This window comes from Mustela lutreola, chromosome 14 (assembly GCF_030435805.1).
Source record: "Mustela lutreola isolate mMusLut2 chromosome 14, mMusLut2.pri, whole genome shotgun sequence".
Classification (NCBI taxonomy): Eukaryota; Metazoa; Chordata; class Mammalia; order Carnivora; family Mustelidae; genus Mustela; species Mustela lutreola.
The window spans coordinates 1,909,415-1,937,018 of NC_081303.1; the positions used below are offsets into that span (position 1 = coordinate 1,909,415).

Consider the following 27,604-nt stretch of genomic DNA (forward strand, 5'->3'; position numbering starts at 1 on the left):
TCTTTAAGATATTGACTTCATTTCCCTTGGATATAATTCAGAAGTGGAATTGCTGGATCATACAGTACTTCTATTTTTAATTTTTGGAGGAGCCTTCTCACTATTTTCCATAATGGTCACACCAATTTATATTCTTACCAACACTGTACAAAGTTCCATTTTCTTCACACCCTCACCAACCCTGGTTACCACTTTTTTGTAGTAGCCTTCCTCACAGGTGTGAGGTGATAATCTCATTGTGGATATGATTTGTATTTCCCTAACAACTAGTGATGTTGAACACCTTTTCACATATCTATTTTCCAATTGTATGTCTTCTTTGGAAAAATGTCAATTTAGATTCTTTGCTGATTTAAAAAAATTTATTATTTTTTTAAGATTTTATTTTTAACAATCTCTGCATCCAATGTGAGGCTTGAACTCACAACTCCAAGATCAAGAATCCCATTTGTAGTCATTATCTTTGTATAAGCTTTCTACCCCTTCATTAATTCTCCTTTTGGGACTCTCATAATGCATATATTGGACGGTAAATATAAGTCATGTGAGCTTGCTTTATTCTTTTCCATTCTCCACCTCGTTTTTTGTCGTTATAACTGAATAATTTTAAATTACCTATTTTTGAGTTTGCTGAATCTTTCTTCTGCATGATCAAGTCTGCTACTGAAGTTCTCTACTGAATTTTTAAAATTCTGTCATTATATCCTTCAGTTCCAGGTTCTCTGGTTATTTTTTATGGTTTTTATTTATTTGTTACACTTATTTTATTCATGCATTGTTTTCCTGATTTCATTTCTTTCTTTCTTTTTTTTTAAGATTTTATTTATTTATTTGACAGACAGAGACCACAAGTAGGCAGAGAAGCAGTCAGAGAGAAGAGGAAGCAGGCTCCCTGCTGAGCAGAGAGCCCGATGCGGGACTCGATCCCAGGACTCTGGGATCATGACCTGAGCTGAAGGCAGAGGCTTTAACCCACTGAGCCACCCAGGCATCCCCCTGATTTCATTTCTTTGCCTACCTGTCCTCTTGTCCCTCACTTAAGATAATTGTTTTTGAATTTTTGTCAGACAATTTGTAGATCTCGATTTCTTTCACATTGGTTATTTGAGCTTTATTAGTTTCCTTTCATGGTGTCATTTTTGCCTGATTTTTTGTGATTCGTGTAGCCTTGTATTCATGTACATTTGAAGGAGTAAACACCTTCTTCTGGTCTTTACTGACTGATTTTGTCAGGTAAAGACCTTCTCCTGTCAAGTCTCTGGGCTGCTGGGATTGCCTCTGTGATCACAGCTGAGTGAAGCTGGAACCAGGTCATGTGGCTGCTTCTGAACCTAGAGTGGCATCTGTGGTTAGTGGGCCTTTTACCAGGGGGTCAGGCGGGCATGGATCCTGTCTAGTCTCTGGGCAGATACAACTGTCTCTAGGACCTTGGTCAGTAGAGCTAGTGCTGGGGTAGTGGCTATTTCAAGGTTTATAGTGGAGTCTGGAAATGGCAGTGCTGTTATTAGGTTTTTTGATGGGTGTGGCTCCCATCTGGTCCTTGAGAAGGTTCCCATCAGGTCATTGGGTATATCCCTTGGTGGGCAAGACCGCAGTTGGGAGAGCTGGAGCGGGGTTACAGTGATGCTTCAAGATTTGCAGTGGGACCGAGGTCTGCAGACCAGCCTCCTGGGGCATGGATGGATGGGATTTCCTGAAAGTCCCTGAGCTGGCAGGACTATTCCAGGGCTGGAGCTGGTTACAGGGCCACTTTAAGATACATACACCATCCAAGTTCTGTAGGCCACCCTTCAGGGTCATGGTCAGGTGTGACTTCTGGGTCCTTTGGCAAATGATGCTGGTGTCAAGACCAAGGTCAAGTGGGGCAGTAGCTGAGTCCATAATGGGACAAGGTTGCTTCCAAGTTTTTAGCTGGGAGCACCATCAGTGAATCTACCATCTAAGCATGACGTGCCTTCTCAAAATATCCTTCCTTGGTCTTGGCTTCTGTTAGGAAGGTCTTGCAATTTCTCAAATCTACCTGGATCCCAAAGCTGTCACAGAAGTACTTCTGTTTGTGGATAGCTGTCAAATCACTCTTGCTGTGGAGGGATATGGGCAGGGGACCTCCTCTTCTGCCATTTTTACTTCTCTTGACCTCTTAATCTAATAACATAACTTGGAGAACTTTTTATACTAGTATATAGGGAGTGTTTACGTCCTTTTTTGAAAACAGATGCATAGTAGTCCATCATATGGATGTGTCATAATTTGTTAAACTCATTTCCTACTGAAGGACATTTCAGGTTGTTTTCAAACCATTGCCACTACTCACAGTGTAGCAGTAAATATCCAGTACATACATCACTTCATATGTGAACGATACACCTACATAGCAAATTCCCAGAGTACAACTGCTGGGTCCGAGGACACACGCATTTATCACCGTGAGCACGTGTGTTTGTAATGGCGATACCTATTGTCGAATCGTCCTCTTGACTGGCTGCATCAGATTATTGTCCCACCAACAATGTATGATAGCACTTTCTCCTACAGCCTAGCCAAGAGATTATGTCAGCAGATTTTGTGAGTCTGTGAGCTGGAAAATCATGTCTCAGTGGAGTTTAATTTGCACTTCTCTTATTGTGAGTGAACTTGAGTATTTTTCAAGTGTTAAGGTTATTTGAATTTCCAAATTTCTTACTCTCTCTGACATCTTTTCTAATCTACAGAATAAAATAAAAGCTGTTTCTAACTTGGAGAGTTAAAGTAAAACTCATAGTAAATGTTTCACATGGTGCTTGGCCATAGCAAGCATCCAACAAGTGGGTAGCGCTATTGCTAGTAAGACTGTTGCTGCTGCTGCTACTACTACTCCTACTACTACTCCTACTGTTACTACTGTTACTACTACTACTACTGCTGTTGCTGCTGCTGCTACTGCTACTACTACTACTATTATTGTTACTCCCCCTCCTTCTACTACTGTTACTACTACTACTGTTGCTGCTGCTGCGACTACTACTACTATTATTGTTACTACTACTACTACTACTACTGTTCCTACTCTCATGCTGCTGAGTTCCCATGGGGAGTTTAGAGTAATTCCAGATTGATTTGGACAAAAAGAGCTGAAACCAATGCATGCATACCCCTGAGAGCAGTCAACTCATGGCATTTCACCCCATGCTTCTAAGACCCCTGAACCTTCACACAGTGGTAAGAACCCCAGAACTCACTTGTCCATATTCACTGGTATTACAGGTGCGTAGTCCCAGATGACTTCCTCCGCAGCAATGAAGTATTCCCACCTCTTCATGTGCCGCCTCTGGTCACGAGTTAGTTTCTTAGGATTCCTGGTTTTCTTCGCACAGTTTTTAATGTCAATGTGAGCCTGCATCCCAGCTGAATTAGAATACAAAGGCAATGAAAAGATTTGAGAGAAGAAATTACGGCCAATCCAAATGTCTATCTTTTAAATAAATTTGTGGAAGATTTAAGTAATTACAGCAAAAGTGCTGCTCAGACAACTTCTGGACATTTTGGTCTGCAGCTCTTTCAGTACCATAGAGAAAGGGGTAAGAATTAAAAGCAAAGGAAAGAGAAGATGGGTTAAAGAAAAAACATGAAAAGATTTCATTTCTTTTTTTTTTTTTTTTTTTTTTTTTTTTTTTTTTTTTATTTTTTATAAACATATATTTTTTATATACATATATTTTTATCCCCAGGTCTGTGAATCACCAGGTTTACACACTTCACAGCACTCACCAAATCACATACCCTCCCCAATGTCCATAATCCCACCCCCTTCTCCCCAACCCCCTCCCCCCGGCAACCCTCAGTTTGTTTTGTGAGATTAAGAGTCACTTATGGTTTGTCTCCCTCCCAATCCCATCTTGTTTCATTTATTCTTCTACCCACTGAAAGATTTCATTTCTTTCAGAGGAAAAAAAATGTAATTTCCAGATCCTTAAAATCTTATGACTTAAGTCTTGTTGAGTTCTCATTTTTCCCATCATCTGTCCCTTTATTTGTAGAATGGAGATAATGCAAGCACATACTATATAAAATTATTGTTAAGAATTAAACAAGTTAATATACATATTGCTTAATGTCAATGATGATAGTTTTGCTGTTGTTGTTTTATTATTATGGAGGACTCTACCGAGGGTATTGTGACAATTTCATGACTTTGAATATAATTTTGACTGCTCAGTGCAAACAGAAAACAAAATGATCCCACTGAAGTGTCTCTTTCTTATGTGTCTGGCTTTTACATACATTGTTTTGGTAAGAAAATTATTTCCTGTAGTGATATCACTTACTTACATTTTGGTCTCTGTTGACACAGACCCTCTTCCCCAAAGTTTTATTTATTATTTTTATTATTTATTTACACATTATTTATTTATTATTAACATATAATGTATTATTTGTTTCAGGGGTATTCCCAACAGTTTTCAAGCAACAATGTGTAATAGAACAATTAGTTATTTTGTTTACAAGATACCATGTAACAACCTGGGCTGACTCTTTTTCCCACCAAAACTTACCCATGTTCCTTAAAGTCCACTCCTTAGCTAGTAAAATACTATGCTTTTTCTATTCAACATACATCCAGCGGGTTAATCTTTGTGCCAGGCTTTGTGTCCACCTTCTTATAAAAGATAATTTTTCCATGTTCAATCTTTTGCGCTTTCTGTAACTTAGTGCTTCCATAAATTTACAGATGTTTGATTTGTTCTAGCACTTAGGTTTTTTTCTTTAGCTGAATACTAAATAGCCCAAAGAAGAATAACTCTATGTATGCATTTACTTCCTTCCCTTTTTCTCCTTTTGAGGAAGTAGACCCTTTTTCAGCTTTTGCCTCATTTTAGGAAATCTTTGTCAATTCCTCCACTTCCTCTATTCCAACTCATGTGTTAAAGTCTAAGCGCAGAATAATGGGATTCTGTTCTCAGGACGAAGGCCCTATGTCTGGAGCATGGGTGGCTTGAAAAGGCAAAGGAGAATGAGGGGATTTGTGCTGGGGCTGGAAAGGTCCTATACTCACAAGCAAAACTGTTGGAAGAATTTCTTACCTTGAAAATGTCTTGGGACGAGAGAAGATATGATCCACTTTCCCTCTGGGCTCATAGTCATGTTTGCAGTAGTGGATGTAGCACTGACAAGGGTGATAGCCGAGATCTTATGATGATTCTGCTCCAAGACCTGGCCGTTGAAATGAATGGAGAACAGCTCTGGGCCAGAACTCATTCCGATGAGATGCCAACTAACCTGGTCATGGGCGCAAACTGTGATATCTGAGGGGGAAAGCGGGGAACAACAGGCAGTCAGCGCTCTGTAATGAACAACTCACTCACCAGGTACGTACTGAGCACCTGCTGTGCATCAGCCATTGTTTCTGGGGGTACAGACCACCCTCCTGCTGTGCCTCCTGCCCTGGCAGCACGGACATCAGAGTGCTGGGCAAACAAGCAATCACAGCTCACGGCAATGACTGGTGCTCGAGAGCCAACAACAGAGCCCGGAGATGAGCAAAGTTAGCTCAGAAAGACAAGGATTGATTGCTAAGGGATTAAGCCAAGGAGGGAACCACGTAGGTCACCAACCATCCTGGTCTACGTGGTACTGAGGAGTTTCCCAGGGTGCAGGATTTTCACTGTTGAAACTGGGAAAGCCGTCTGAAAGCCTGGGCAATTGGTCATTCTTTAGAATCAATTTGTGCTCAGCCGGAAGGCGTCACCGGAACCTGCTGAGTTCAGGGTTCTAATCAGGTCTAATCAGGTAAGGCTGAGTTCAGGGGTCTAATCCTCTCAGCTGGACAGAGGTCAAAGCTCTGTCTACGGGAAAGATGTGAAGAGGCTTTAGGAATTCTTGATTGCTTCTTTAACCACCTGTTGATTGTTTAACTGACAATGCAGTGAATTACTCTGTGGGGTATAGACTCTCCTTAAATGCAATGGACAAATTTCCACTATGCCAGGCCATGAGGAGCACTGAATGGATGAAGTAATGGAAACAGAATAAAAGCTGAGTTTCGTTCCTTCTTTGCGCTCACGGTAACTGGGGAAATGCTAATGTGCTCGGTGGGAGATTCCAACCCTAGCCCCCATCCTTGGCTTGGGTTTTGAATTTCAGATTCATAGCCCTTAGATACTACATTATGGAGCCGAGAATCAGTCCCTTACCTACAGAGAGGCTGACGAGCTTGTATTTTTTAGGAGACCACTGTAACCTGGCGGGGATTCCTAAATCATGGGTGAGAACAAGAAGCTAGAAGGTAGGAGGCTTTGACGAAAGTGTTTATGTACTCCAAAGAAATTCTTACACTGGATTGAGCATTTAACATATCTATATTAGCATTTGTCATATTTACTTGATTTACCTTGCTCCATGAGGCAATTGTGAAGCATTAACTTTTCTGTTTCTACTAATGACAGCCCCCTATCCTGCCTCTCTTAAGTCCCAACTACTCTTTTTGACTATAAATTCATAAACTCTATGACCTGATCAAGTTATTAATTTTTTGTATAGGACTTGCTTTTGTATGACTTCTATACATTTAGAGAAATATAAAATGTAAATACAGAAATTACAGAAATGATTCACTCTGCCAGGACACAGATACAATGTATCTTTGACCACTCCCCTCTAAGCATTATAGCACTGGCAATGTCTTTTATATGTAAGAAACTTCCTAACAATCTCTGCCCAAGGATGGATGGCTAATCCGTTTTTGTAAATAGGCACATTGAGACAATTAACTATCAAGGACCACACCAAGCTAGAGAGATGAGCAAGGCTTGACTCCGATCCTAAGACAGACGTCAATTGACGAAGTTTTGGGGACTCTGAGTAGCAACCAGAGTCATCTGAGTACATCTGTATTAAACCAGGTGGGAAGGGAGAGCCAAATGAAATAGAATACAATTTAAAAATGAAGTCCAGATCTCAACCTTGGACAAGTTTTGTCTTTAGGAAGTAAGCCAGTTGCGATTGTCAAATACAGAGAATGGCCTCTGAGAAGCTTAGTGTTATGAAGTATGAAATTATTTAATAAAATAATGTTTTCATTTTTCCGTTCTTTTTCCTCAGGGTCTTTGGTTCTAAGTTATTTCTATCAGAGAGATGGAAGAAGTCTGGATGGGAGTCAGTTTTGTTGTTTTTCTTTCTCTCTCTCTCTTTTTAAAGGTTTTATTTATTTATTGGTCAGAGAGTGAGCGCACACATGAGCAGGCAGAGTGGCAGGCAGAGGTGGAGAGAGAAGCAGGCTCCCTGATGCGGGGCTTGATCCCAGGACCCTGGGATCATGACCTGAGCCGAAGGCAGATGCTTAACCAACTGAGCCACCCAGGAGCCCCTGTTTTTCTCTTAAGAGTTGCTATGATTTTCCTTTTCCACAAGAGTCTCCATGAAAACAGAGAGTGAATGTCCTACACGCCACTGGACATCACTCATCCATCGCCTTTTGAAACCTCCTAGTATTTTTGTATGTGGCGTATTTCTCCTGATCTACTCATCCCCACTCCTTGCATTCTTTTTGTTGATGCTTCCTGCTAGGGATCGACCTTGAATTTGTATTTTGTAGGGCTTTCTCTGTGGAGGAAGGCATGGTCATCATGCAGAAGAACCACAGAACTCACTGAGGGAAAGACTGAGCTTGTATCTTGCAGGTCTTCCTAGAGGCACAGGGCAAGGTGGAACCTGCTCACATCCCTACATCCCGTGCGTTAGCTGCACACTCTTTCTCTATAGAAGACTGATGAATCGCTGACCTCTGAAACCAATAATACATTACGTGTTAATTGAATTTAAATAAAAATTTTTGAAAAGAAAAAAAAATTTCTCCATATATGCATCTTTTCTCAAAATAATACTTTGACAAGTGAACAGCCATGAATTTGGCAAATGATAACAATATACTCTTCTGAAGAATGTTCTAGAAATGCTTTCTTGGATCTCAAGGCCTCTCATGAATCAAGAGTCCAAGTAGGGCAGCATTTGTACATGTGCTCCATCTCTATATTTGACCTCTTAAATACTTAAGTCGCCCTCCTGGGGGGCTTCTGTTACCCTTTCAGACACCATTAGTTCAAAGTCTATAGCTACATGTCCGAGATGGTTGTCGCTTACTGAACATGGAATGAGGTGTACTATCAGCGTAAAGTGTGCTGAATTTCAGAGATTTGTGTTATAAAGAGAAAGAATGTAAACTATCTCACAAATAACTTTATACTGATCCTAATTTAAAATGATAACATTTTGGATATATTGGGTCAAATAAAATAGTGTCAACATAAAAAAAATTCCCAAGGGTGCTTGGTTGGCTCAGTGGGTTAGAGCCTCTGCCTTCGGCTCAGGTCATGGTCTCAGGGTCCTGGAAACGAGCCCCGCATCGGGCTCTCTGCTTGGTGGGGAGCCTGCTTCCTCCTCTCTCTCTCTGCCTGCCTCTCTGCCTACTTGTGATCTCTGTCTGCCAAAAAAATAAATAAAATCTTTAAAAAAAAAAAAAAAGCCTACACCCAACACAAAACAAAGAACAGATGATGGGATCTTGAGACCCACTTAAGTGGATTACATTATCTTTCTGACCAGGAGTTGAAAAATAGTGTGTACGGGGGCGCCTGGGTGGCTCGGTGGGTTAAAGCCTCTGCCTTCGACTCAGGTCATGATCCCAGCATCCTGGGGTCGAGTCCCACATCGGGCTCTCTGCTCAGCAGGAAGCCTGTTCTCCCTCTCTCTCTCTCTGCCTGCCTCTCTGCCTACTTGTGATCTCTGTCTGTTAAATAAACAAATAAGAATCTTAAAAAAGAAAAGAAAAATAGTGTGTATGAGTTTGGTCAACTTCTGTAGGACTTCAAGGAACACAACGGACCAAAGGCACTGATGACTCCGCTGTGGCTGGATGGCATCCAGCCACATGTTACCTGGCATTGTTCCGTTCACATAGCCATTGACTGTGTACATTAAAGATGATGACGGGTTCCAGCTCTTGCTTTCATCAAACACAGCAAACATCAGCACATGTTGTTTGTCAAACATCTTCTGAACCCCGTTGTCAGTGAGGGCGCCTATGAAAGGAAGAACATACTTTTTAATAGCATCCCAGACAGAAGACTCTCGCTAGGTACTCAAAGACAGCAAAAAACTTAAGGCAAGAAGTCAATCATGATGGTAATTTTAAGAAGTTCTTATTTTTATAAATAGTATCTTGGGGCCCCTGGGTAACTCAGTTGATTAAGCAGCTGACTCCTGATGTCGGCTCAGGTCAGGATCTCAGGGTCCAGAGATCAAGCCCCGCATTGGGCTCCACACTCGACACAGAGACTGCCTGAGATTCTCCCCGCTCTGTCTGCCTCTCCCCCAACTCACACGCACACACACACTCTCTCTCTCTGAAAGACATAAATATTTATCTATCTATCTATTTATTTATTTATTTATTAGTTTTTATTTATTTATTTGACAGGCAGAGAGAGCACCGGCAGGGGGAGGAGTAGGAGAGGAAGAAGCAGGCTTCCCGCTGAGCAGGGAGCCTGATGAGAGGCTCAAACTCAAGACCCTGGGATTACACCCTGAGCTGGAGGAAGATGTTTAGCTGACTGAGTCACCCAGGTGCCCCGACAAATAAATCTTTAAAAAGTAGCATCTCTATCAAGTAATAGTGATCGGGGGCTTGCTAAAATCCTAGTGCCATGGTAAGGATTTTCTCTGACATCTCACAGCCTTGAGGAATGGGATTTAGAGGTAAACGTGACCAGGCACGAAGAAAACAATGTGGTGATGGTCAGGACTTTAGTGAAAGTACTCATTTTCTTGAGTGTCAAGAGGCCAATGAACAGAGACTTCAGCTCAGCAGGCAAGGCACCCTCCGAGTCCCACACAGCCACCTTGCTTGTACGTGTGATGAGGCGTTAAAGAATTTGTGGAGGTCAAGGTTAGTCCATTCTCTCAGCTGAGAAAGGCAGCTGGCAGTAAATGAAAGTAAAATGAAGTAAGAGCTTCTTATAAATTTGAATTTTTTTCAGCGCCACCACAGTATTTTTATATACCAGGCAATGCCAATGTGTATTTGTGCAGTGAGTAAATGAATCAGGAATGTGTGTATGTGTGTATGTATGGACAGGGGGCGAGTCTATCACATCATTTCCCACAGTGTAGTTTATTGTGGTTGTTTATGTTTTTAATTAACATACAGTGTACTATTTGCTTCAGGGGTACAGGTCTGTGAATCGTCAGGCTTACACGTCACAGCACTCACCTAGCACAGACCCTCCCCAGTGTCCATCCCCAGCTACCCCATCCCTATCCCGCCACCCCCCAGCAACCCTCGGTTTGTTCCCTGAGATCAAGAGTCTTTGTGGTTTGTCTTCCTCGCTGGTTTTGTCTTGTCTCACTTTTCCCTCCCTTCCTCTATGATCCTCTGTCTTGTTTCTCAAATTCCTCATATCGGTGAGATCATATAATTCTCTTTCCCTGATTCACTTATTTTGCTCAGCATAATACCCTCTAGTTCCATCCACATTGTCACAAATGGCAAGATTTCGTTTCTTTTGATGGCTGCATAGTATTCCATTGTGTATATATACCACATCTTCTTTATCCATTCATCTGTTGATGGACATCCAGGCTCTTTCCATAGTTTGGCTATTGTGGACATTGCTGCTATAAACATTCGGATGCACGTGCCCCTTTGGATACCTATATTTGTATCTTTAGGGTAAATACCAGTAGTGCGATTGCTGGGTCGTATGTTAAATTTCTTTCCAAGTACTCTCAGCAATATATAGGATGTATACTTTCAAGAAGACTTGGCCTTGAGGTAAATGCTAGAGATCTTATGGACCTGGTATCAGAACATACTCTCAGACAGGGATTTACTTGGGAGAGTCTCCCAGGACTGAGAAAAAGGAAGGATTAGAAGAAACAGGAATATTCCGACCCTCAAATACCAATGTGAGCAAGGATCTGGTTTCTGTGCTTCTCCCTTTGATTTATAGAAAGGTTCCAAGATTCTCCCAATTCTCATTTCACTATAGTATACCTTACCATTTCAATCTTAGTTGTTGCCCTCTCTCTCTCTCTCTTTTTTTCCTTACCTTTCTTACAAATGAGCAGAGGTCCAATCAGCCCAGAGTTGAAGTCCTGTATCAGATTCTCATAGGAGTAATAGATGTGTGTAAGGCACGGAGGGTCATCGTGTGTGGGTCCGCTGCCCTCACTGATCTTCCACTCGTACGTGTATTCCTGGCCCGGAGCTATGGCGTCATCCATCTTCTCCACAGGGAACGTGTGGTCAGAGTAAGAAGCACCTGGAGAAAAAGAGCCATGGAAACACCTGGACAGTCACTGAGGACAACGTTTTATCATCCTCAAATCTGGGGGAACATAACGTCTCTACAGAGATATCTATGCCTTTTAATAGTGAACCTTCATTATTTGGAAAAATTCACATACGCCCACTTCTTTGTCTATGCAATTATAAGGGCTTTGGTCTATGGTGATTTGAAGTGAATCAGAAAGCGACTAGTATATTCGGTAAGGTTTAGAAAGTTCATTTTCTAGGGTATCTAAATGATTAGTATCTAGGTATCATCAGAGAGATGAATCACTGTTACCAGAAAATCACCTCAAGCTAAGAGAATGGGTTTTATTTCTATTTTCTCTATAGTGCTTGACAAGATCTCTTTCATTTAATTGCCTGTTAGCATTGGATGTGAGTACACTCAGAGCTTTTTCTATGTTGTTTTCCTTCTGTATTTCATATCTTCTCTCCCACCTCTGACAACCCCAGCCCTAGTTCCTCACTTTACCACCCCCCCATCCTGTGATCACCCTGACGATCCCCAGAGCCTTGGAGCCCAGCTCCCTTACGCCGTCTGGTCACCGCTGTGATTATGAAGTGTGTCTACCATCCGATGTTTAGATGTTCTCCTCCCGTCCCCTGCGTGTCTGAAGACCCGCTGTTAACAGTCCCACATATACTCTGGTGTCCTGACTGGTGGGAGAGGAGCAGGATGTCGAAGCTGGTCTTCCTTACTGAAGAGAGGGAACGGAGATGCGGAAGATGGAGAGAAGAGACTTGGGTGGATCTTCAACAGCAAGAAGAAGATGCGGCTAGAGATGGAGCAAGTGAGGTCAGGAAGGGGGAGGTCAGTGTCGTGGACAGCAAATGTGTGAGCCATGCCTCCTTTACTCAGGCGAGCTTCACGGTCATCAGCCGGTGCAGGAACTTCTCTTGGGGATGCATTTACCTTCTGTTTGGTACAACAGCTTGATAAATTAGACGTCAAAGGGGAGACCATCAGAGTGGAGACATGAGCAGACAAAAAGGATTGGAAAAAAGGGCTCAGATGTTTAACACGATGGGGTGAAGGCTTTGTGGAAACCGTTCTTACTGAAGCGATTGTGCTTTTTTAAAACAAATGATTAATTTCTCACTCCTATTCTCTCTTCCTGTTCCTTTTCTTCTCTATTCTTCCCCCTTTCCTCTCTTTTTCTGCCTCCCCCTCTTCCTTTCGTCATCTTTACTGAAGTCACGTACAATAAAACCCACCAGTTTTAAGTATACTGCTAGCTGCATTTTGACGGATGTGTGGAGTGGAATGGCTACCCTCACAATGAAGGTACAGGACAGTTTTCTTGCTCTGGGAAGTTGCCTTGTGCCATTTGCAGCTAGAACCTTCCCCTGCTCTCTGGGCCAGCAGCTTCCGATCTGCTGTTGTCACTCCTTTCCTCTGTCCTCTGAGGTCATGGAAGCGAACAATAGATCATATGCCCTCTTGTGTCACTCATGTTCGTGTGGTGTATCTTCTTCCGTCTTCTGCCTTTCCCTGTCCTTGTCTTTAAAGTGGATTTCTCAAATCAGCATAGAGGAAGGTGATTCTTTTTATCTGGGCTTACAATCTCCTAGTTGCAGTGTTCTTTCCGTTTGCTTATAATATAATCACTGATACGGCTGAGTTTAAGTCGACCGTCTTCCTCTTGTTTTCTATTGATCCATCTGGTCTTTATTCCTTTTTCTCTTCTTTCTTGCTTTCTTTTAGATTAATCGAGTATCTCTTTTTATCTCCACTACTATTAGCTTTTCTTTGTTTTATTAGTGCCTTCGGTTTACAATATATGACTTTAACTTATCAGAGTCTACCTTCAAATAATATGATGCCATTTCACTTGTAAGACACTCGCAATAGTATATTTCCGTTTCTCCTGGTCTTTGTGCTACTGTTCATCATGCATACAGTTTACTTCTGCATATATACTACCCCCCTAATAAATTTTGTTATTTTTGCTTTGAAGTTTAGATGATTGTCTTTTCAACAGATTAAAAATGAGGAAAAACTTTCTCTATGTTTACCCATTTCTGAAGCCTTTTATTCCTTCTTGTGGATACAAATAGTCTTTTAATATCATTTTTTTTCTTTTTTTTAAGACTTCCTTTCATGTGTTTTTCTGGACTTCAAGTGGGAAATTACTTCTTATTTCTATGCTTGAGACAGTCTTTCTTTTTTCTTCATTTTAAATGGATATTTGTGGTACAGAATATTAAGGGGACAAAATGCCCTTCCCCCACTGCACACCAGTACTTTAAAGATATCCCTAATTATCTCCTGGCTTGCATTGTTTCCACTGTCTGCTGTCACTCTTATTTTCATTTTTGGATCTTTTCTTTTCTTTCTTTCTTTTTTTAAAATTTTATTTATTTATTTGACAGAGAGAGATCACAGGTAGGCAGAGAGGCTGGCAGAGAGAGAGAGAGAGAGAGAGAGAGAGAAGCAGGCTCCCTGTCGAGCAGAGAGCCCGACACGGGACTCGATCCCAGGACCCCGAGACCATGACCTGAGCCGAAGGCAGCAGCCTAACCCACCGAGCCACCCAGGCGCCCCTTTTCTTTCTTTCTTTCTTTTTTTTTTGTTCTGACAACTTTTAACATTTTCTCTTCATCATAGGTCTTTAGTAACTTGATCATGATGTGCTTTGGTAAGGGTTTTCTTCATGTTCCTTCTTCTTGGTTTTGTCAAACCTTTGTAGGTTTATAGCTGTCATCACATTTGGAAAATTTCAGCTTTGATGTCTTCAAATATTTCTTCTGTTTCTCCTCATTCTAGGATTCCAGTTATACATATGTGATATCGCTGGATATTGTCCCATAGAATACCAATGTCTTGTTCATTTTGTTCAGTCTCTCTTATCTTCATGATTCACCTGGGTAGTTTCCATTGTTATGTATAATATCCCCTGTTAATCTCATCTGGTATACTCTCCATTGCAGCCATTATATTCATCTGCAGAGTTTCCATTTGTGTGTCCTCATGTCTTCCATCTCTCTCCCCATCATGCTCTGAACATAAGGAGAATCTTCGTAATAGCTGTTTGAATGTCTCTGCCGGCCAGTTCTATCATTTATCTCTGGGTCTGTTTCTATTGATTTAAGTTTTTTCTTGGCTATGGGTAGTACATTTCCTGCTCCTTCTAATGCTTGTTAATCTTTATTAGCGTTGTGAGTTTTACATATTGGTTGCTGAATTTTGTTGCATTCTTGTAACTAATATGTTACACTGGCACACAGTGAAGAGGTGTGAAATTGATTGGATACTTTCAAGTCTTGTTTTTAAAGTTTCATCACCTTCTGAGTAGTCTGCAGTCTGGACTAATTTTATCCAATTTCTGTGCCTTCTGTTGACTTACCTCTACTGAGTGCCCGCTTGTTAGGTCTTTTCTTGTTTAATGATGGGAACATAAACTATTTCTCTGTGTGTGGTCCAGGGACTGTTCTGCCTGTTTCTTTCTGGTGGTATTTTCCATACTTTTAATACTCTCCTCACATGCATGTGCAGATCAACACTGAGTTGAAGACCTGACAGCCCTCCATGTAGATTCTTAAGAACTCCTTCTCTTTGTGTGTACCATCCTCTTGAGGATTCCATCCTGCAAATCCAGCCACTTCAGCCTACCAAAAGTCTAAACTCTGTTTCTTTAACTAAAGGACTATTGAATTCTGCCTGAGTTCACCCTCATCGTGCTATCCTGGAAACTGTCTCCATGCAGTGAGCCTGGGTACACACAGACCCACCTCATTTGTTATTCTCCTCCCTTGGAGCATTCCCTTGCATCGTCTGTTGTTCAGTGTCTGAAAACTGCTATTTCATATGTTTTGTCTGTCTGTCTGTCTCATTGTTAAGCAAAAGGATGGATACAATCCCTCATTTTCAGAAGCCAAAGCTGAACTGCTGAATTCCTATACAGATGATTTCATTTTGTAGATTATTAGCTACTGTCGTAGCTAACTGCACATTATCAGGACGAGTCTGGTCTACTCACACTCACGTGAGCTTGCATAGCACCAGCATGTTTGGGCTCTCCAGATGGGAGTGTGGAATAAGGCACAAGCTTCCATCATCAATGAGGCATTTGGGCACAGCAGCAACATGCACCATGTACTGCATGGGGTTCTGAGCACAGAAGCCATAAGACAGAAGAGTTGAGTAGATATATCTAGATTCACTGACATATCTTCACAGGACAGAGCATCTTTATATGAATGGGAATGAATACAACCAAACTTGAAATGACATGATAGTCATAATATCAGCCTTACAGATAGGAAACAAAGACGGACTTTAATGCTCTTAGAAGCTACGATTTATTGATGGTGATTACACTGATGGCATATGGAAAAGAAGACTAGATATGGCTGGACCATAAAATCTTGACAGGAGACCGAGTCTGGTTACTATTTTCTCAACACAAATCCAGCTGTATTAATTCATTTGGCAAAACTTTCAAGGCCACCTACTACCTCCAAAATATATATCCCAAGTTTACACTCTTCCCTGTGTTTCTAATGCCATAACCCTAGGATAAAACTGGACTCCAGAATTAGCCTATTAACTGGTCACTGGGATTCTGGTGCAAGACTACCCTCCCAATCAATTTCCCGACTTGTATACAGAATGATGCCTTTAGACTTTCGATCTTACTTTGCCATACTCCTGTTTAAAATCCTAACCACAGCTTCTTCTTTTACAAAATTTTTAACATGGACCACAAGTCCATATGTAATCTACCCCACTTCTCTCTCCATACTTATTGTGTATGACTTTTCCCCTTGATACTATGTAACACTCTCTGGGGCCACCTTTTAGTTCCCCAAACCAGCCAAGTTCCGTCCAACCTCAGGTCCTGGCAGATAGCACTGCCTCGGCTTGGAGTGTTCTCCCTCTTTGTCTTTCTTTTGGGTAAATATGTGCTCATCCTTTAGATGTCACCTTAAATACAAGCCTACCCCTTTCCTGGTCTCTAATTGTACTACCCATTTTTTCTTCTACAGAAGCTGTGATAATTTATAATTAAGTATGTATGGCACTGGATGATTTAGTTCATTTTCTACTACTAAATAATAACAATTTACATCATGCACATTTCTGTCACCAGAAAGTGAGCCACTCAAAGGCAGGTGCTGGTTTGTATCTGGCTAATGTCTCTGGTACCTTTCACAGTGCCTGGCATGGAGAAGGTGCTCACCGAATGTATGCTGAATTTCTAAGATTTAAGATCCTGTGGGCTAGAATCAAGGTTATCATGTCTTAGCTCATAGGTGATTAGGAATGCACGGTATTACAACAAATTACATGCCAACATTAACATTATGGAGATAATATATAAGAATCTGAGTTGCTGTCTTTTCTTCTGTTGTTCTTCAAGAATAACACTAAAATGCAGTTCTTGTGACCAAATTTCTGCATAGAATTTGCTGCCCTGAATCCTGGCTACCTCCTTTAGATAAGACAATGACTCTGTGGTCCCCAGTCCTTAAAGGGCACATTTTTTTCATTGACTTCCCTCCTGAAAGCTGTAGGCATCCGTGTTGTGACACTTGTGCTAGTGAAAAGCTTAACATGGGATCACACTGTATCTTATTTTTGCCCTCAAAGATAGCTTGACATTGATGGCCAAATTGACTATGGGCTGAAATTTCACTCAGATGATGAAAAGGATCTGAATATTAAAAAAAGGATCTGGGGGCACCTGGGTGGTTCAGTGGCTTAAGTGGCTACCTTCGACTCAGGTCGTGATTCCAGGGTCCAAGGATGGAGCCCCTCATCAGGCTCCCTTCTCAGTGGGGTGTCTGCTTCCTGCTCTCCTTCTGCCTGCCACTCTGCCTGCTTGTGCTCTGTCAAATAAATTAATAAAATCTTTAAAGAAGTAAAAAAGGGTCTGACGATTAAGGTGTAGAGAAATTTTTTAAAAAATATTTTATTTATTTATTTGACACAGAGAGACACAGTGAGAGAGGGAACACAAGCAGGGTGTGGGAGAGGAAGAAGCAGGCTTCCCGCTGAGCAGGGAGCCTGATGCGGGGCTCGATCCCAGGACCCTGGGACCATGACCTGAGCCAAAGGCAGACGCATAACGACTGGGCCATCCAGGTGCCCCCAGGAGTTGAGAAATTTTAAAAGTTTGGACAATTTCCTGAGAGTAATAATATTATTTCAGTCTAAATGGAAAAGAAAAAAAGAGTGTATAAGGAAGAGTCTCTGCTAACACATAGGAAGGATTATCTCTGGGAAGTTACAAAATAATTCTAGAAGCAAAGGACAAACAGGTCTGATAAGGAGAGTTGCCCTCTTGTCTACTGACTGGACCTGGCATGGCGAGTTGTTGACTAGAGCTAACTCCAACCAAGCACAATGGCCCTGATTCAATGTTCCTGATTCTTGGCCTCATGAAGTTAGAAAATGGTGTTTCTGGACATGATGTGTCTACTGTTCCAGTTGTTAAAGCCTCACAGGAAATTCCTAGAGTAGAAAGTGGCTTTCTTTCCATTGCCTTCAGAAGCTCTCAGAAGGACAAAAAGTGATATTCTTTGTAGGCCAAGAGGTAACTTCTGAAGTCCTTCCTCTCTTTCTCTGGACAAATGTGTGCGCATCCTTCAGACATCAGCCTAAATGCAGTTCACCCATTCCTTGGTGAATATTACATGTATTTATGAATATAGTTAGATGTAAATATCATATACACATTTTTAATTAAATATTTATGAAATTATATAATTAATGATACTTTCTCTCACTGGATTGTGAGAGAGTCCAGAATTGAAATTTCTTGGTTGAAACACTTGCTGCCTCTGTGAATTTGGCTTTCTTTAACCTCTCTTTTAGCCTCCCTTTTCTGGTTTGTAACAATATAATGTTTTCTCTAGCAACAATACAATCATTTTTGATGGGTAATGAGGACTAAAAACACATGTAAAATGTCTGGCTCCTGACCAATGCTATGACGGCCCGTCGCAATACATTTGAGTATGCTGACTATTTTCTTTCTCAGCCAATTTGCAACTGATACAACCTCTCTCCTTTGTGCTGTACATCTGATAAGGTGTATCTAAGTGCCCTTGAGTTCTGTCAACACACGTGAGAAAGATTAGAGGTGGTGACTTATCTACTCTAAAAGTGGCAAAAACTGGTAATAAGATTGCTCATAATCACCAGCAAAATTAATAGGTTTCAGATCAAAGGGGAAACAATGTGTAGGCTCTACTCTCTAATCCACTCCTCAGTTCCTCAGTCCAGAAATCATCATCATCATCGCCATGATCATGTTCCGGGCTGAGGGAGGTTCCCGGACACAAATACAAAGAAGTCTGTAAGACCTGAGGGACTCACAGCTCAGCTAACAGTAGGGTACATGCTGGTGTCTTGGTTGTGACGGGTTTCCCCTCTAGATTTCTTTTAGGGCTACTTCAGTGGAGAAGCCACAATTAGAACACATTGTGCATCATAATATGAACCAAACAATATCAATATCTAAGAATCACCCTAAAAGATTTAACACATACTAGATATAGCAATGTGACTGATTGTTGAATGCTATCAAATTTATTTTTAAATGATCAGGGTTTCATATTCAGTTTTATTTGAACAAACAATGGTTTTTAAGTGTCTGTCTAGTTGATCAAAGTAAATTATTGAGAATTTCATATTCATTTGACGTGAATAAGAATATGAAGTTACATACAAGATAAACTTAAAATAATTGAATCAGGGCACCTGGGTGGCTCAGTGGGTTGAGCCTCTGCCTTCGGCTCAGGTCATGATCTCAGGGTCCTGGGATCGAGCCCTGCATCGGGCTCTCTGCTCAGCAGTGAGCCTGCTTCCCCCTCTCTCTCTGCCTGCCTCTCTGCCTGCTTGTGATCTCTCTCTGTCAAATAAATACATAAAATATTAAAAAATAAAATAGTTGAATGAATGGTTTTGATTATGTTCACGATACAACTTAAAAGGTGGATAATGAGCGTCTTGAAAGAAATAGTGAACAAATGTGTACATGGGGAAAGATTCTCTAATTACGCTAAGTGAGGATTATTACTTATGAGGTAATCTTGGGATAATTTAATCAGTGTTTTTATTCTTTTAACTTCAAAGTATTTTATCCTATATTTAGTCTAGAACAAAAGAGGCATGTGGTAGCTTTGATTTCACAACCTAGGTAATATGAAGCATGAAATACAAGCAGTTACTTAAAGGAAGCATTTATGAAACGCATTTTTGGTGAATCTGACTTTGACTTTGTAATTGAAATAAAAGTTTAAGCTCTTAACTGAAGAGAGGAGAAACAGACAGGAAAGACTACTGTGCTAGAGCACAAGAAGTCCCTGTTCAGCTTTGTGCGAGAATGAATTCTTCACACCAAGGGTAACCGTTCATTTTATATTTACTCAAGTTTGTTCATTGCCTGCTCTGCCCATAGTCAGTGTTGCAATTTGTTTACTGATCATGATAAACCAATTATTAGCCAAAAGGTTCTCAGTATTTTTTTTTTTTAAATGTGAAATGCTACCTATAAGCTTTGGGAAAGTAAAGTTACGTAAAGACCCACTTCGGTTACCCACTAGGCTGCTCGTTCTTGAGATCCTCCCTTGTTACTCATTTTTTCTTTTTTTTAAACAACCCTTTTCCTCTCCATTTAATTAACGTAGGGCGTGCTTCAGTGTACATTCAAAGACTAGGAGCCTTCTTTCAGAAGCTATAATTTAGGGGCGCCTGGGTGGCTCAGTGGGTTAAGCTGCTGCCTTCGGCTCAGGTCATGATCTCAGGGTCCTGGGATCGAGTCCCGCACTGGGCTCTCTGCTCTGGCAGGGAGCCTGCTTCCCCACCTCTCTCTCTGCCTGCCTCTCCATCTACTTGTGATCTCTCTCTGTCAAATAAATAAATAAAATCTTAAAAAAAAAAAAAAGAAGCTGTAATTTAGTTAACAGGCAAAGTAGAATGCCGATGTTTTCTAAGGAAATGGATTGAACGGCACGGGGAGGGCAAGTCTCTCTTGAAGGGGCGTTCACATTTCTGACACTTACGAGAATTATTATATCAGCCACTACAGTTTGTTTTGGGTATTTATCATATACTCAAAGAAATGCCAAAATATTCAGATGAAAAGTGAAACACCAGTGCCCACATAAGCATTGGAATGTTTTGGACAAATCCAAAAGACTAAGTTTTCATATGGAGAATTTGGCAACACCAAACGTAAAAAAAAATCTGATGGAAAATGCATCTCATCTATCTGTCTGTCTATCTATCATTTCTATTCAGAGTTGGCTCACTAGCAGACAGCTGAATATTATAAAACTAATTTTGTGATGAAATACTCATAATGCAACTCACACATTTAAGTGACTACATAAAGCAATAAACAAATACTATTAAGATTCACTCTGAAGCAAACTTTTAAAGTTAATTGACCAAAACAGCTACAGAAATCTTACTGAAGAACAAAAGTTGCTCAACGGGGCATATTAGAAACAGTTCCATGTGTTCAAGTTAGTTTCTGAAATTTTAGCCTCAAATTTAGGCTCTTAGTGATAGCAAGTTTTTAAGTGATCAGGTATAGCTGCATATATTTTATTTCCTGGTTTCAGAATATATTCCTATTAAACACATGCCTAAAGGAAATGTTCTCGTGAGCATTTTTTGCAAATCGTGATTTGTCCAACCCATCAAATGGGTTACTCGTCCTTGCCCTAAGTACTAGTGAGGTGTCCCCCAGTCATGCCTGGGGAGTGGTGCGGGTGCGACACCGAGCTACAACCTTGCTTTTGCATCAGGCGCTGCCAATTTATGGATCCACGGCCAGCATGAGACTTTCACTCAGAGCACTGTCTTCCCTGGCCAGAACTCAGATTTCCAACCATCAACGAACTAAAGCATAGCCAAGTCTACGGCCATACCACCCTGAACGCGCCCGATCTCGTCTGATCTCAGAAGCTAAGCAGGGTTGGGCCTGGTTAGTACTTGGATGGGAGACTAAAGCATAGCCAAGAATTCAAAAGGCAACACGACTTCTGGCCAACCAAAATAGGTATTAAGAAACAACACCCACGAATGAAAGCTCAGGGTCTTTACCGATAGACAATACCATAGACAATAATTTTCAAGTCTGTTTCAAGTCTGCCTACTTTGTATATAATTCTAATATCCGTGGGTGTCTGTATAATCTCATGGTAGATTAGAAATAATGGCTTAGAAAGAGATTGGAGTTTTACTTCTCATCTTGTGTTTTAAAGAGTCTGGGAAATGTAACATATATCCAAAGTGTTTAAAAAAAATCTTAGACATTTAAGAAGTAAATTCCAAACTATCTGGAAAATATAATAATTCAAAATGATTCATTCCTCTGTGCTCTGGATAACTGAGGTTTTCTGTTTAATTTTAGTTCATTTTGACATCTCAATTCTAAGAGAGAGTTTTATTTCATTCAAGTACAAGTAAAATGATGAGGACTATCCAAGGCCAGGGACTTCCTTTAATCTAAGCGACTGAAAACAAATCTTAATGCAGTCACAATGACGAGACACGAAATAACCAACAACAGGTAACATCGTCATGCATCAACCATGGGCCCAGAACTTGACACATACTACGACTGGTCCCGGCCATAACCTTCGAGGGGAGGAATCGCTATGCCCGTGTCACAGATGTAAAACTAAAGGTTAGTGGTAAAGAAGGTTGCCCCAAATTGCCCAAATTTAAAGCCAGGTCATTCTGGCTCCGAAGCCAGCATTCTTTCCAAGGCTGTCCTTTCCTTCTAACTGATGAAAACAGGTCTCCAAATGCTTGCTGGAGCTCAAGGACTAATTCCCAGAAAAGTAGGATTGTGGTCAAGGTTGGATCATTGACTCGTCAGATCAAGTAGCCCCAGGGGCAAGGACTGAGTCCTGCCTTAGGCCTATTCTACCGTCTCAATCTCCCACCATGCACTTCTACGTCTGCAAAAAAGGAGTCTGGGCTCTCACTGGCCCAGTGTGTGCTTCATTGATTTCCCACACTGCCCCAGATAGTTCAAGCCCTGGAGGACGGCTGTGGGCCAGGATGAGTGTCAGGCAAGAAGAAGATGTTTTATTTTAAAGCAGAGGGCAAAATAAAATGAACAGAAGCCTTGTCTTTTTCCACACAAGGCACTCAATCTTAAATAGATTGAGTTTGCCTCTCGTTTCCAAAATAAAAATTTCACTTTCCCCACCAATCTGTATTTACCTTTCTCGGATTTAGGCAACTAGGGGCAATAGTGAGGTGACCAGTGGAAGTGGCGGGAGCATCTTAAACAGCTGCTCATAGACAACTGGCTGAGGGTGGGGGGGGGTGCAGGAACAAATAAACAGTAAAGAAAGGGGCATAATGTTGCAAGGTCCGTTCCCTATGCAAACAGCCCAGCTAGAATACAAAGTCCATGAACCTTACCTCCTCCCACATTTGAAATGGAACCTGGATGGGACATTTGGGGGTTCCTCCCTCTGGCATGACATTGCTGAATTCTCGATGTAGTTGCCTGGAAGCCTCATAAGTAGGTTAAATGGTTGTTTGTTATGCCACTGTATGATTTTAGGAATATAGGACAGACTCTTGCACATTCTGCCTCATTCAGAGTCTTGCCAAATTGGCCCTTAAAGATGTCTGATGTTTCAGTTAATGCTCATTGCTCTTCCTCAAGCCAAAGATTAAGGGCTGATGCAAATACTCCAGGAAAGGGTAGTTCATTAACCTATTATCAGTCCTTTATGTGTTAGTTGGAATGAGTTTAACTACTAATTTACACAAGAAATAATAAATGTAAAACACACTGTGTAATCCACAAATTACCAGATAAGTAGGAAATTATCTGAACACACTTAAAAATTTTAATTGAGATGTAACATAATTTGAATACATTTTAACTGAAAAATCAACCTCACTATCACATCTAATATCTGTCAAGTGTTCATTATATGCTAGGCCTTATCCAGAGATTTCATGACAACAAACCTATATGAGGTAGTATGATTCTTAGTCTCATTTTACAGACGAGAGAGAGATGAGGCACAGAGAGGTTGGGCAACTTCTCAAAAGCCACACAGCTAATAAGTGTAAGCCAAGATTTGCACCAAGCAGTCTACTTCCAGAACCTGCGCTGTAAATCACTTTCCTGCTTAATTGCCCCCCTTCAAAGGTATGACGGCTGGAACATATGGGAGAAAGAAAATTTGTGAGTCATGAAAGGACTGAAGGTATTTAAACGTGTTATTATACTAATACCTAGTACAATATGGTTACAATTTTCTGATATCAGCTCCTAAGAGAAGTCCGCTGTGCTTGTTGTGGTCTGAATGATCGTGATAGAAATAATCAGAGCAAGGTCGTCAACAGTACTTACTGTCCCGTGGCTGATGTGGTCACTTCTACCACCTTCGTCTTTGTGACCTTTGCTGTCGCTGCCATCATCATCATCGTGATTTACTGAGGGCTTCCCATGTTCCAGGAATCCTATTTCAGACACTACCTGAACAGTCTCATTTCAGACACTACCTGAACAGTCTCATTTTAATCCTCAGAGAGGTAACGCTCATAGAACCAGAGGTGATGCATCTGGAATGGGAACGTATGTCTGCCTTCAAAGCGCAAGTTCTTAACCATTTCACTTCATCTAAAATTGTGTTAAGACTTCTACCGCCACCGCCACCGCAACCACCAAATACCACTTATGAAGCGCGCTTTCTGTGTCAGGCCACCCGTGCCACATCAGTCCAATGCCACTGTTTCAAACTACGGTTCTTGGGCTACATCCAGCCAGCTGTCTGTTTTTGTAAATAAAGTTTTATTGGGACACAGTCACACTCATTCACTTGCACATTGTTTGTGATGGTGTTTGTGTTGAAAGGTAGAGTTGAGCAGTTACAAGACATAACCCAAAACCAACATACTTAGGACCTGGCTTCCCACAGAGAAGTCTGTGGACGCCCCCTGCTTTAACCCACTTTGAAATGTGCATGTATTACTGTTCTCATTTACACGTGCATATGTTGGAATTCAGAAAGATTAGGCAATTTTCCCATCCAGCTGTTAAAGAGCAAGAACCTAGTAAACACCTGAGGTCCAGACGGCTCCGGATTTTGTTCCTTTTCCTCCCTAAGACTTACAAAGGCAACAGCTTTCATAGTCACCCCTTGAAGGAAAGGAGATTTCTCTAACATGTGGTTAACAATCTGGTTTTAAATGTCTGACACCGGTGTTAGAGTTGTATGTTTTCCACTGCCAGAGGAGTATTAAATTACTCTTACCTTCTGAGAATTTACTGTATTTAATTCCTTGAGGATGGATGCTTACGGGCTTGTCTGCCTTATTCTTAAAGTGAACTTTCATGATGTCTCCAACTTCAGCATACAAGGTAGGCCCAAGAAGTCCTATAGAAACAAGGATTTATAATCTATCTGCGTTCAGGAATACCAAAGACAGAGCTGCTAAGCATGGAGAGACACAGACCCGCATGAGAGATGGCTGTCACTCCCCCGGCCCTGAGGCTGGCCTGCTTGTCTTTGATCTAGAAGGGTTTGCCGGCCCCTTGTCTCGACATTGCACGCAGTCAGGACAGGACAAGAAGGTAGAAATGTTTGGCGTGGGCTCAAAGCAAGTCAAGAGAGAGAAGGAATAGTTCTGATCATGTCTACCCCATCCTGACCCCTGTCATTCCTTGCAGATTACTGTCTTTGGCCAAGAGAAGAATGGTGTTCACTTTCGGTTGTGCAGGGTGATTTGAGGGAAGATGACTGGCTCCATTAGATCTCCCTGAGCGGGGGAACCTCAGAGACCTCAATAAAGTGAGGATAGGGGGAAGGTCACAGGGTACGCTGGTCCTGAGGTGAGTTCAGAGTCCCTGAGGCAGGAGTGATGCGTCCAAAGAACAGAAAGGAAGAGTGCAGGTGGCGCGCGAGCAGATGAGGGAGGGGCGGGTCACGTGGGGCTTCATGGGCTTTGGTAAGGAATTTGGATTATCTTCTTTTTTTTTTTTTTTTTTTTTTTAAAGATTTATTTATTTATTTATTTGACAGAGAGAGATCACAAGTAGGCAGAGAGGCAGGCAGAGAGAGAGAGGAGGAAGCAGGCTCCCCGCCGAGCAGAGAGCCTGATGCGGGGCTCGATCCCAGGACCCTGGGATCATGACCTGAGCCGAAGGCAGAGGCTTATTAACCCACTGAGCCACCCAGGCGCCCCGGAATTTGGATTATCTTCTGAACGAAATGGAAAATTGCTGGGGTTTTGTGCCGCAGACAGACATGGTTTTAAAAGTTCGTTCTGGAGGGAAAAAAAGGACCTCCCAGCTGTAGTGTGGAGAACAGTGTGCAGTGATGGGCCTGGAAATGGCAGCAGGTGACACAGAGAAGCCACACGCGGTAGGTGGGGGAAGACGCTGGTTCCGGATTCTGAAGGCAGAGCCGGCTGGATTTGCCGGTTGGCTGACGTGGCCTCTGAGAGAACGAAGCCAAGGGTGACCCTGCGGTGTTTTATCTGAGCAATGGGGTAAACTACGTGACCAGTTACTTCAGTGTGGGACACCGGGGGTGACAGCTGAGACGGGCAGATATCAAGAGTGACGTCTCAAGTCTTACATGACAAGTGTGCTGAGTCCTGCAGCCACGAGGAGAAATAAGACCCTGTCCCTGTCCTCGAAGAGCTCGCAAGCTCGTCTGGGGGCAAACGCACGGTAGGAGCCACCGCTGAGATGTGGGCAAAGTGCTATAGACGGAGAGAGGATGAAGGGCCAGTTCTGTCTGAGGGGTTAAGGGAGGAGGTGATACTTGAGTCGGGCTTCGGCAGAATCATACATGAGAATTTCCCAAAATTAAATGTTTGAAAAGTTGACTGCTCTCACGTCCCAGCCACCTGTAGACCCTGTGCGGTTTGCTTCTCCCCAGCAGAGACCGCGGGAGCTTGAGGAGAAAGAGGCAGCAGTCATGGAGTTCAGCCAGCATTTGTTTGCAGGGCTGATGGTCACGTTAATCGGGCCCCCACTTACAGAACTGTAATGCTGACTAAAATAGAGGCCTTTGCAGAGCTTGCAAAAAAGTAGGAAGGACAGATTTTAACAAACCATCATACAAAAGCACAGCTTACACTGAAGAGCATTTGACAGAGGGATCGTGTCCAATCTTGGAGAAAGGGAGGAGCTCGGGGTTGGACATGCTTCCTTGAGGAAGCAATGCTTCAACTGAAGTCCAAAGGCCAAGAGGCAAAGGCATGGGCAGGGACATTTCAAGGAGTAGGATGAGCATGTGCAAAGGGCCCGTGGCACCAGAAAACTTGGCCTATTCAAAAACTGACAGATGGCCACAGTGAAGGTAAAGTTCAACAGGTAAGAGAGAGAGGCAGAACGTGAGGCTGAAGGCACGATCAGAAGCCCCATCATGTAGAGCCTTCCACATCTTTGAGTTTTGCCTCTAAGTGTATCTGGAAGCCAATCAAGAGTTTTAAGCAGGGGTGAGACATGGACCAGATTTGGGGTTTTAAATCTCTGGGGGCACTGGTGGAGGATGAGCTGGGGAGAACTCAGAGTGGATGCTGAGAGAACAGAGGGCTCCAGGTGGGTGATGTGGTGACAGAGTGTAAGGTGATGATGAGAACATGCTAGAGGGCTATTAGAAGATGAAACGTCAGGGCTTGATGGATGGCATATGGGTGGAGGGGGAGGGAGACCAAGTTGCTGTGGATGGCTGGTGATGTTCTTGCTGGGGAGCGGGGGCAGGAAGGTAACCTTCTCTGACATGAGGACACCATGGGAGGTTTTGTTTGCTAGATATGGTAGGCACAATAATGGCCCAGCAGAGATGTCTGCATCTTTACTCCTGGGACCTGTGAATACCCTACCCGGGGTGGCCAATGGGGCTCTGCAGGTGTGACTAAAAGAAGTTTGAAATGGTAGAGTTTCCGAGATTATTATCCCAAGGGAAATGTCATCCAGCATCCTTATAAACAGGATGCAGGCAAAGCTGAGCTCACAGCCCTGCCGGATCTGAACCGGAGGAAGGGGCCACAAACTCGCACGTGCAGCCTGCCTCCAGTAACGGGAAAAGGCAAGGAGAGGACTGTTCCCCAGAGGGGGAGAGCTCTGCCAACGCCTTGATTTTAACCCAGTGAAACTTATTTTGGACTTCTGACCTCAAGAACTGCAAGATAATAAATTTGTATTGTTCTGAGCTAGAAGTTCTGAGCTGAAGTTTGCGGCAATATGTTACCGATTGGCAGTGGGGGAAACAGTATCTCTGAGACTGAACCCCCTTTCCCTACTTCTATCTTTCTACCTGCAGTTTTCTTACTGC

At 42.2% G+C, this 27,604-nt stretch overlaps 1 protein-coding gene across 1 annotated transcript in view; it reads right to left on the bottom strand.

The window, feature by feature from the left end:
• The window catches only part of F5 (coagulation factor V), a 67,012-nt gene that overhangs the window by 31,901 nt on the left and 7,507 nt on the right, over positions 1-27,604 (bottom strand). Inside the window, exons 3-7 of the mRNA XM_059146872.1 lie at positions 24,572-24,694; positions 11,082-11,294; positions 8,910-9,053; positions 5,061-5,282; positions 3,219-3,384 (exon numbers count right to left, since the gene is read on the bottom strand). Of these exons, the coding sequence (XP_059002855.1) occupies positions 3,219-3,384; positions 5,061-5,282; positions 8,910-9,053; positions 11,082-11,294; positions 24,572-24,694 (868 nt within the window). The remainder of the gene's footprint in view (positions 1-3,218; positions 3,385-5,060; positions 5,283-8,909; positions 9,054-11,081; positions 11,295-24,571; positions 24,695-27,604) is intronic.